Below are 12,193 nucleotides of genomic sequence, written 5' to 3' on the forward strand. Positions count from 1 at the left end.
ACATGTCTGAATGCTGCTAGCACAATTTATGTTGTCTATATGTTTACATGTTTCTTACTATTTTTGCACTTTATGTTGTCTATGCACTTTATGTTGTCTATATGTTCACATGTTTTTTACTATTTTTGCACTCTATGCTGTCTATATGTTGCACAATTCACTTTATGTTGGACAGAAGAGAAACGCAATTTCGATCTTCTGTATGTTTGCACATATGGAAAATTGACAAATAAAACTGACTTTGACTTTGACTTTGAAATGATAATCCTCCTCGTGTGTGTGTGGCTCTTCAGAAAACCACATGGGTGCTCTGTGGTGGCATCACACAGCCTCCTGGGAGGGAGAGAGAGAGAGAGAGAGAGAGAGAGAGAGAGAGAGAACGGGGGTCCGGGAGAGAGACCCGAGTCGTTCCCGTCAGTCAGACCTGCAGGACGCGTCTCGGGGCCACACTGCATCCCTCACACCGGGAGGAGGACGCACGAGGCTGGTGCGCGTGACCTGAGAGGACCGACGCAATAGGGGCGCGTGGCCGGAGGAGTGCGCGCGGAGGACGGGGAGAGCTACAAGTTGGACGTGGACCGAAGAGATTCTGGATTTCTTGGCGGGACTGAATATTATTATTTTTTTAATTTTTATTCTGTTCAATTAGCAGCAGATTTTTGGGGGGATTTCATTCTTTCCCGCGTGCACAGAGCGGAGCGCGCGCTCTACGCGATTTAGGAAATAAGACATAAATGAACCGCGACTTAAACCCGGGATTTCACAACCCAGAGATACTTCTTGGTGGTCACACCGAATAACTCCTGGATGTGTTTTAATTTTTTTCCTTCTTCTCTAAAGCCGAGCTGTGTGGTGTTGTGCTGCGTGCACACAGATGTGCACGCGCGCGGACCGAAGCCAGCAACGACCATCTGGAATCCAGCGACGCGTCATCAGAGAGACGTCTAACTGTCTCATCTGTGTCTCACTGAGCTCCAAACGAGACTTTTGAAAGCAGTTTTCACATTATTATATTATCTGGTTTCTTTGTGCCCGCTGTGCCACGTGGCCATGCAGTAAATAACAATAATAACATTTAAAGCGACAGTAGCCGGCGGTGGATCAGCTTCTAGGCGCCGATGTAATCGCACGGACACGCCTCGAAGATCATGAAATAAATCAGATAAAAGGCGTCGATATAAGTTATTGACGAGCTGCGGTACGAGGCCGGTGATTGGCCGAGCCGTTGTTTACATGGCGTGGAACTTTGAGCCAACCGGAGAGAGGAGGAGCAACAACGAGGACTTCACTTTTAATTTTATTTAATTGGGGTTTTACTGTTCTACGATCTCATGACGACTGCGCTCGGAGGGAAATAATAACCGCAGCAACAACAAAAAAACAGCAGCTGGAATATCCCTCCTCCTCCTCCTCCTCCTCCTCCTCCTCCTCCTCCTCCTCCTCTAACTCCTCTTCCATCCAGAATGTCTGCTGCGGCAGGGATTTATGAACCGGGTGTTTTTTTGGGGGGTCACGAGATTTTTTTGGAATATTTTTAAGCGGGAAAATCTTCTTCTGCCGACATGGCGGCCGCGGCGAGGAGCGGACGGGCGGCGGGGGAGCTGGCGCCGAGACGGCCGACCCTGCCGCCGTCCGTCTGAAGACTCCTCCCCCCCCCCCCCCGGAGAGAGAGAGAGGGCTGAGAATGTGATGGGTTGACGCCCCTCCTCCTCCCCGCCCCTCCACCCCCCCCACCCCCCCTTCTCACTTTTATTCGCAATAAACGATGGATCAGAATTTCTCAACGGCGCTGGATGGGAGGCGGCCGCCGCTCCCGGAGCGAGACTCGTCCCGACGCGTGCTGACCGGCTGCTTCCTCTTCCTCCTCATCTTCACCACGCTGCTGGGCAACACGCTGGTGTGCGTCGCCGTCGCCAAGTTCCGGCACCTGAGGTCGAAGGTCACCAACCTCTTCGTGATCTCGCTGGCCATCTCCGACCTGCTGGTGGCCGTGCTGGTGATGCCGTGGAAGGCGGCGACGGAGATCGCGGGCTTCTGGCCGTTCGGCGCCTTCTGCGACGTGTGGGTGGCGTTCGACATCACGTGCTCCACGGCGTCCATCTTGAACCTGTGCGTGATCAGCGTGGACCGCTACTGGGCCATCTCCAGCCCGTTCCGCTACGAGCGCAAGATGACGCCCCGGGTGGCGTGCCTGATGATCGGCGTGGCGTGGACCCTGTCGGTCCTCATCTCCTTCATCCCCGTGCAGCTCAACTGGCACAAGGCGGCGGCGGCGAACGCGACGCGCGGCGGCGGCGGCGGCGGCGAGCTCCCGCCCGACAACTGCGACTCCAGCCTGAACCGGACCTACGCCATCTCCTCCTCGCTCATCAGCTTCTACATCCCCGTGGCCATCATGATCGTCACCTACACCCGGATCTACCGCATCGCCCACAAACAGATACGCCGGATATCCGCCCTGGAGCGGGCGGCGGCGAGCGCCACGAACCGCCACAGCAGCATGGGCCACGGCGGCGGCGCCGAGGGCGAGAGCTCCTTCAAGACGTCCTTCAGGCGGGAAACCAAAGTGCTGAAGACGCTGTCGGTCATCATGGGCGTGTTCGTGTGCTGCTGGCTGCCCTTCTTCATCCTCAACTGCATGGCGCCGTTCTGCGAGCAGGAAGCCGGCGACTTCTTCTGCATCAGCTCCACCACCTTCGACGTGTTCGTGTGGTTCGGCTGGGCCAACTCGTCGCTGAACCCCATCATCTACGCCTTCAACGCCGACTTCCGCGAGGCCTTCTCCGCGCTGCTGGGCTGCCGCCGGCTGTGCCCCGGGGGCAACGCCGTGGAGATCGTGAGCATCAACAACAACGCGGGCGCCGCCGCCAACCAGTATCGGCCCACGGGTCACATCCCGAAGGAGGGCGGCGGCCACGCGGCCAGCTACGTGATCCCGCACAGCATCCTGTGTCAGGAGGAGGAGGAGGAGCTACGGGAGAAGGAGGAGCTACGGGAGAAGGACGGACGCGGGTTGGAAACGGCGAGCGGCGCCCGGGAGAAACTGTCGCCGGGCGTGTCGGGGAATTTCGACAGCGACACGGAGCTCACGCTGGAGAAGATCAACCCCATCACGCAGAACGGACAGCACTAGAACACGCTGGGATGGGAGGACACACACACACACTGACACACACACACACTCACACACACACACTCACACACATTCACACACACACTCACACACACTCACACACACTCACACACACACTCACACACACTCACACACACACACACTCACACACACACACACACACACACACACACACACACACACTCACACACACACACACACACACACACACACACACACTCACACACTCACACACACACACACACACACACTCACACACTCACACACACACACACACACACACACACTCACACACACTCACACACACACACACACACACACACACACACACACACACACACACACACACACTCACACACACACACACACACACACTCACACACACTCACACACACACTCACACACACACACACACACACACACACACACACACTCACACACACACTCACACACACACACACTCACACACACAAACACACACACTCACACACTCACACACACACACACACACACGGGGAAGAACCTCAGCCAATTAAAACGAAAAGAGACCATTTCCCTTTTTTAAAGGAGACGCCCGACATGTGGGACCTGAAGACGCCGACACAGTGGAAACTGACCGACAGGATGTTTCACAGTGAAAGTCACTTTATCCTGACACAACGATCTGCAAAATACGTTTTATTGATGAAATCGACACATTTGATGATGAATGAATATTAAAAGACGCTCGCTGTTTGGTCACATGGAGACATTTCCTTTGCTTGCATTCGCAAAGATGCATACGGGAGCAACACGTCTCGTGGGCGTCGGTGCTTCGTCGGTGTTTCGTGGAAGAGAGAGAGAGAGAGAGAGAGCGATGTGGGCGAGTGCAGAATCATTAGTTGTTGCTCATTTTTAATGATTTTAACGAGAAATCAAAATACAGATCAGACCCCAAAGGGACTGATTCAATCTGATGGAAACAGGCAGGGGGGGGGGGGGTGTCAGATCCGTACGCCATATATTTATGATTCATGACAACACAAGGAAACAAGTCTCTCCCGTTGTCTCCTTTCCTCGTGTCCTTTTCTCCTGGGACACATTAGACTCTGTCTCCTCTCTCACCGTCTCCTTTTCCCTTTTTTATTTTTCCGAGTCAGCAAAGTCCCTTCCTCCCTCTCGCTGCCCTTATTTCTACCGCCTTGTCAACCTCTCCTCCTCCTCCTCCTCCTCCTCCTCCTCCTCCTCCTCCTCGCTCAGTCAGCACGGCCCTTCACACCTGCACCCATACCTTCCTTTCATGTTTCTCTCTCTCTCTCTCTCTCCGTCTGTCTGCCTCCTCTTCGCCGTCTCATCTGGCGCCGCCCCCCTCCCCCCTCCTCCCTTTCCATTTCATTACTCTGCCCGCTTAAAGTGGTTCTTATTATTCTATTTTTGCAAATGCCGTCAGTCCATAATAAAAAAAGAATGTAAATCTGTAAAGACTAAAGCCCCCCCCCCCTTTTCCATGTAGCTGCAATGCAAGTGACCTTTTGACCTTTTGCAGATCTGTGATGTTGTGAAGCGCTCACGCTGGGAGCCGTGGCGCTTTAGAGCAAGGCAGCGTGGCAGCCGCTGTTCAGGGTCCAACACTTCCCACCGTGGGCGGGATTAACGTCAAGATATACCACATGTTCTTATTTCATTATTGTCTATATTTAAAAAGGCACCATGTGCAGTTAATACATAAACGTCATCATTTGATGCTCTGGAGCAGATTGTAGCTACACAGCTAATTAGCATCTGTAGTACCTTGACAGACCATAATAAACATAAAACAATCATAAACATAAACAACAATAAACATAAAACAATAACAAACAGTACAGGATAAGACACAATACAACAGTATATGTGATAAGAAGAACACAAAATACACACAATGCAAAGCTACAATACAGCACATTAAAAATAAGTAATACATACTATTAAAAGTAAGTTATAAAAACCATTAAAACTAAGTAATAAATACCATTAAAATAAATAATAAAACCCATTACAAATAAGTAATAAAAACCATTAAAATAAGTCATAAAAACCATTAAAATAAGTAATAAAAACCATTTAAAGTCATTAATGAAAACCATTAAAATAAGTAATAAAAAACCATTACAATAAGTAATACAAACCATTCAAAGTAAGTAATACGAGCCATAATAATTTTGCTCAATGAGTCCAGCGCTGACCAGCTTTCAACATATTTTTAATATTATTTCAACATATTTCTTTTATTATTTATTGCCACTCCTCCTCTTACACTTCTTCTCTGCAAGATAATAATTTACAAAATGTAGTTTTACATGCAAGGGTGAGACCTTTGCTTCCCATTGGCCACTAAACCCCAGTAGTTATTCACTAGTGACTGTAATCTGCGTGCGGCAGCCATTCGCCAGCCTGTGCTGCTGCTGCACGAGGCAGCAGAACCGCTCAGTGGGTCTAATGGACCGCGCTCGGTTCTAAAAGAGGAGCTTTGTGCCATTTAAAGTTTGAGTTTCTGTATTTTTGCACAAAGAACATAGAAGTAACAACATGCCGTGGCCTATTCATTACCTCTAATGTCAAATATACACAGTATGTCATTTACTTTTCAATTGCAGTACATTGCAAAGTCTATGTGTACTTATCAGACATGCATGCGGAGCTCTCCAGTGAAGCCTGTACACTTCTTTTTGGGAGACACAAAATCATGCTCAACAGTTTATCCCCCCAAAATATGGACATAAAACCAAAGTAAAGAGATCTGAGAACCGGTTCTCACATTTACTAACATGTGAAAGAAGGCCTGGGAGATAAAAGCTTCCCCCACCCCAAAAAAATGTGTTTTAAAAGATAATCTTTTTCCATTGTATGCTAAGCGTCCGCCGTTGTGCTCGACGGTGTGAAAGGAAGAGCTCGTCCAATAGGAAGAGCTCGTCCAATAGGAAGAGCTTGTCCAATAGGAAGAGTTGATCCAATAGGAAGAGCTCGTCCAATAGGAAGAGCTTGTCCAATAGGAAGAGTTGATCCAATAGGAAGAGCTCGTCCAATAGGAAGAGCTCGTCCAATAGGAAGAGTTGATCCAATAGGAAGAGCTCGTCCAATAGGAAGAGCTCGTCCAATAGGAAGAGTTTATCCAATAGGAAGAGCTCGTCCAATAGGAAGAGTTGATCCAATAGGAAGAGCTTGTCCAATAGGAAGAGTTGATCCAATAGGAAGAGCTCGTCCAATAGGAAGAGTTGATCCAATAGGAAGAGCTCGTCCAATAGCTGATATGCATGCAAACTAATACATTGTAAGAACAGAGCCGCATTAGACATGAGAGATATAGTTTTTTTTAACGTAAGACCATGAGATCGTTTTGAACGTTTATTATTTTGTTTACTTTGTCAGCGTTTTTTGCTGTTTAAAATAAAATCGAAAGAAAAGGAAATGAACGGTCTCCTGTCATGCACGTGAGAGGAAACTCACTGTGTCTGCAGCTCTTTAGTGGATTAAGAAAACAACAACGACGGAACGCCGCTACAGTGAGTGTCTATGTGTTTCTGTCAGTGTGTGTGTGTTTGTGTGTGTGTGTGTGTGTGAAACAATGTATTAGTTTGCATGCATATCAGTGGAAGTTGAAGGGTAAATCATGTTTTATTAACAATTCCCAAATTATTTCCCAGATTTTTCCGGGTAAACATATATAAAGCACCTCAAACATTAAGTAAATTACCGATTACTCGTAAACATTTAGGACTTTTAATTTGAAATATCTCCCAATTTGGACCGTAGATTTGTCTGATTCCCAGGATAATGGAAGGCAAGATTGTCCTGAACACAGCTGCATCAGTCAATGCCGGGGCTTATGGGGAAAAACATATATAAAGCACTTCAAACATGAAAGAAATGACGGATTTCTTTAAACATTTTGGACTTTTAATTTGAAATATTTCCCAATTGGGACCGTAGATTTGTCTGATTCCCAGGATAATGGAAGTCTGGATTGTCCTGAACACAGCTGCATCAGTCAATGCCGGGGCTTATGAGGAAAAACATATTTAAAGCACTTCAAACATTAAAGAAATGACCGATTTCTTTAAACATTTTGGACTTTTAATTTGAAATATCTCCCAATTGGGACCGTAGATTTGTCTGATTCCCAGGATAATGGAAGTCAAGATTGTCCTGAACACAGCTGCATCAGTCAATGCTGGGGCTTATGAGGAAAAACATATATAAAGCACTTCAAACATTAAAGAAATGACCGATTTCTTTAAACATTTAGGACTTTTAATTTGAAATATCTCCCAATTTGGACCGTAGATTTGTCTGATTCCCAGGATAATGGAAGTCAAGATTGTCCTGAACACAGCTGCATCAGTCAATGCTGGGGCTTATGAGGAAAAACATATATAAAGCACTTCAAACATTAAAGAAATGACCGATTTCTTTAAACATTTAGGACTTTTAATTTGAAATATCTCCCAATTTGGACCGTAGATTTGTCTGATTCCCAGGATCATGGAAGTCAAGATTGTCCTGAACACAGCTGCATCAGTCAATGCTGGGGCTTATGGGGAAAAACATATATAAAGCACTTCAAACATGAAAGAAATGACGGATTTCTTGAAACATTTTGGACTTTTAATTTGAAATATTTCCCAATTGGGACCGTAGATTTGTCTGATTCCCAGGATAATGGAAGTCAAGATTGTCCTGAACACAGCTGCATCAGTCAATGCCGGGGCTTATGGGGAAAAACATATATAAAGCACTTCAAACATGAAAGAAATGACGAATTTCTTTAAACATTTTGGACTTTTACTTTGCAATATCTCCCAATTGGGACTCTTCCTTGGTACAGTAAAAAAGTTTTAATGTTAGCATAATTTAAGATAAATCTCAGAAACGATCTATAAAGATTTGAAATCAGTTAATTGTTTACTTGTATATGTTAGTGTATGATTTGTCGCCATCTTATTTTGAAAAACGGATGTTGTTTCACGTAGTTCTTTCCGCTAACTTTGCAAAACCGGATGTTGTGTCACGTGAATCCTTCCGCTAACTTTATCAAAACCCTCGCGCGCTCCCGATCGAATGCGTTTACCGTCAACATCAGTCTATAGGTGCACAGAAATGTAAGTGTCGGCTGAGTTGACCACGGAGATCCGAGTGTCGGCTGAGTTGACCGCAGTGCCACAGAGCTCCGTGCGCGCGCATCGGGACCGAGCAAAAAAAAAGTCACTTGTCAATCTGTCCACCTTTAGATTGTATCATGGTGGAGTTAATGGTTGACAAACAAGAGAAAAATGCTCTGTTTAACCCTCCTGTTACCTTTACATTTACGAACATATTTTACCCTCGGGGTCAATTTGACCCCAGCAATTAAAACCTCCAGAAAATTATTAGAATTAATATTGTTTCCCAAGTTTAAGTGTGAGGTACTTTATGTTTGTTTGTTGACTACCTAAATAGCCCTTTAAAGAAATAAAAAAGTTGATATTTCTGATATGTTTGACACAGTGAAAAACACCCTGGGGTCAAATTGACCCCAAAGAACACCGACATTAAACATTGAATGGGGTCAAATTGACCCGAAAGGTAACAGGAGGGTTAAACATTCTGTTTAGGATGAAGATGTATTAATGTTCCATATGGAAGAAAACTGCTAAATAACTGCTGAGTTGCAGCACCATTGTATAGAAGAATGTATAAATGTATATATCCGTCTTTTGTCATAAATCTCTATGTTCTCACAAAATATACCGAGAATATCGGTAATATGTGATTAATCATGATTAATCCACAAAAACCTGTGATTAACCCGATTAAAAATGTTAATCGTTTCACAGCCCTACTTTAAACCCTTTCCAACGGGTTCAGAAGAACATCTTCCAGACCCTAAAACGTCTTTTACTCTATTTATGGATTTAATTGGGTGAAGATTTCACAAAATGACAGAAAGCACAGGTGATGATGTTTGTGTAACGGCTCTGTGAATAAGTGTGATTGAGTCAGCATGCGACAACCAGAGCTCCATGAGACGAGCGTTTATTCATTTCCTCTTTCCAAAATGCCAAAACGTATTTTTGTGAGTGACCAAAACCCAGAAGCGCTCCCGGCCTCCGAGCCGCACGGCGCCGCCGCCCGGTCGGGTTGGCGGTTGATTTATTCTACGAGGATGGAGGGAGCGGTGCCAACACCCTGAGCGTCACGGTCCATGCACCTGAAGAACTGTGAAGTCCGTCGAGTCGTCGGGCAGAGTTCACGCTTCTCTTTTTGAAAGTCACTGAAAAATCAATCGTTACCATGAAAGCCGTTTCCAGATCTTAACGTATTCAGCGACTCCACGGCCCATTGGACCATTTGACCAACGTTAAAGACGCTTCATTTGAAATTCAGAGCATTAACCCTTTATTTCATCTCTTCCTGAAGGTTTCGTGAAGTCCCTTCATCACTCTGTGGAACCATAAATGGTGCCTTAAAGAACCATGTTTTGAAGGTTCTTTGAGACACCTTGATAGGTTCTTTGAAGAACTCTTTAAGGAAACGGTTCTTTAAAGAACCCTGGTTTGAAAGGTTCTCCGTGGAACCATAAATGGTTCCTCTATGGCACCATATGTGGTTCCAGAGGCTCCTCCATGTTTCTGTGTGAGATGAACCAGAGAGACACAACGGGGGAGATGCACATTGGACTGGAGAGGAGACGCTGAAGCTCAGGATCTCCTCTCACACGATGCAACCGGTCCATGTTGCGTGAAGAGAAGGAAAAGGAAATTAAGATATGTGGAATGACAGAAGCGCCACCTTCAAAAAGTTTGAGGAAACACGTGGGGGAGAACGTGGAGAACGTCCAGAGAGGAGGATGTTCTGCTGGAGGCCGCGGGACCGGTCAGCAGCAGCCTGAGACCTCAGGGGGGGAGGGGCAGCTCGTGAACCACAGGGGGGGGCGGGTCGGCTTCATCAGCCCAACAGATAACAGGCATGACCAACGAGCTGTACACACACACACACACACACACACACAATACACATCGGTACACACACACAAACACAGACTGTCGTCTCTGTGGCCAGCTCCAGTCAGAAAGATGAAGAAGGGCTCTGAAATACATGCAGGAGCGAGAGAGAGATAACATGAAACCTTCTCTCTCTCTCTCTCTCTCTCTCTCTCTCTCTCTCTCTCTCTCTCTCTCTATCAGCCGGAGTGGTTAGCACCAGTGAGACCATACATCTACTTTCACAGCAGGTTAGACTTCAAGTAAGCCTCCATTTAATTCATGCAAATTAAAATGTCCTCAAAAGAATGCAAACCCGTGTGTGTGTGTGTGTGTGTGTGTGTGTGTGTGTGTGTGCGTGTGTGTGCGTGTGCATGTGTGTGTGCGTGTGTGTGTAGATGCAGTGGAACATGCTGTGTGTAGTTGTACTTATAATAATGAATCTGTTGTAGCCTCACTATGTGGTGCACATAATAAGAATTATAGGCCTAATTTATGATTGTGTGTGTGTGAGCCTGCACACACACACACACACACATGCGTGTGGACCGTGGAGCAGCACCGGCCCGTGGGTTCTCTGAGCCGTTGGAAGGAGTTCTGCACGCTGACAGCAGCACGTTGCATGAGGTCCAGAACGAGCTGCTGGAAGCAGCTCAACATGATGAGGAATATATATGTATATGTATTTATATACACTACCGTTCAAAAGTTTGGGGTCACTTAGAAATGTCTTTATTTTTCAAAGAAAAGCACTGTTTTTTCAATAAAGATAACGTTAATCATAAATACACACTATACATTGTTAATGTGGTAAATGACTATTCTAGGTGGAACGTCTGGTTTCTAATGAAATATCTCCAGAGGTGTATAGAGGCCCATTTCCATCATCACTCCAGTGTTCTGATGGTACATTGTGTTTGCTAATCGCCTTAGAAGACTAATGTCTGATTAGAAAACCCGTGCAATTATGTTAGCACAGCTGAAAACAGTTATGCTGGTGACATAAGCTATACAACTGGCCTTCCTTTGAGCTTGAAGTTTGAAGAACAAAATTAATACTTCAAATATTAATCATTATTTCTAACCTTGTCAATGTCTTGACTATATTTTCTATTCAATTTTCAATTCATTTGATAAATAAAAGTGAGTTTTCATGGAAGACATGAAATTGTCTGGATGACCCCAAACTTTTGAACGGTAGTGTACATATATATATATGTATTTATATACATATATGTATATAAATACAAATATATATGTATTTATATACATATATAAAAATGTATATAAATACATATATATGTATTTATATACATATATATGTATTTATATACATATATGTATATATACATATATATATATGTATTTATATACATATATATACATATATGTAACTTATATACATACTTACTTACATACTTACATACTTACCTCCTTACCTCCTTACTTACTTACATACTTACATACTTATATACATACTTACTTACATATCTGAAACATCGGAGAAGTTCATTTGTACGGGACTCGTCTTATACGTTTAAGTTTATCGTCAATATTCAGAATACTTTGGTAAACTTAACTTGAGATGTGCAAGTTCAAATTATCCGTATTAAAATGATCTCCAGTGTTCTCCAGGGTTTTAAGGGTGGGCTTGATAATCACATGACCTCGTCATGCTGCAGTGTTTTGGCAATGAAGCGATATATTTAAACTTCATGTTTTGAACACAACATTAGTTGATTGTTTATAGGATAGTATTCCTCCTCTTTGGCACATTATAAAAAATCACAACAGGATTATGAACCCAGAAATCCCCCTGGGGTAGACTTTGTGGATCATTTATCAAACACAACATTGATTATAATGAGAATAACACGATGCTCCTGCAGCAGACTGTGACTCAGGTGATGTTTACCTGGGATTGTTCAGGTCACAATGAGCAAATGAGAGTTTCACTCCTGCCACAATCAATTGAAGACAAACTGACGGCGGACGGCAATTATTCACCGACACGGGGGGAACAACAGAAAGAGACAGAATAAATAATGAAGATGAAGTATCACAGTGTGATTGGTGCAGACGC

At 44.9% G+C, this 12,193-nt stretch overlaps 1 protein-coding gene across 1 annotated transcript; it reads left to right on the forward strand.

Annotated features, from left to right (window-relative positions):
- The first annotated feature begins 1,765 nt into the window (after window positions 1-1,765).
- Window positions 1,766-3,133, forward strand: drd1b (dopamine receptor D1b). The gene has a single exon (XM_056411441.1). It carries the CDS (start codon window positions 1,766-1,768, stop codon window positions 3,131-3,133), a length of 1,368 nt encoding a protein of 455 aa, XP_056267416.1.
- The last annotated feature ends 9,060 nt before the right edge of the window (window positions 3,134-12,193 follow it).

The sequence above is a fragment of the Pseudoliparis swirei genome, chromosome 3, assembly GCF_029220125.1.
Source record: "Pseudoliparis swirei isolate HS2019 ecotype Mariana Trench chromosome 3, NWPU_hadal_v1, whole genome shotgun sequence".
In the NCBI taxonomy this organism is placed as follows: domain Eukaryota; kingdom Metazoa; phylum Chordata; class Actinopteri; order Perciformes; family Liparidae; genus Pseudoliparis; species Pseudoliparis swirei.

Bases quoted from the DNA above. Each gene is read 5' to 3' on its own strand.
- drd1b (XM_056411441.1), top strand. From the start codon at position 1,766: ATGGATCAGAATTTCTCAACGGCGCTGGATGGGAGGCGGCCGCCGCTC.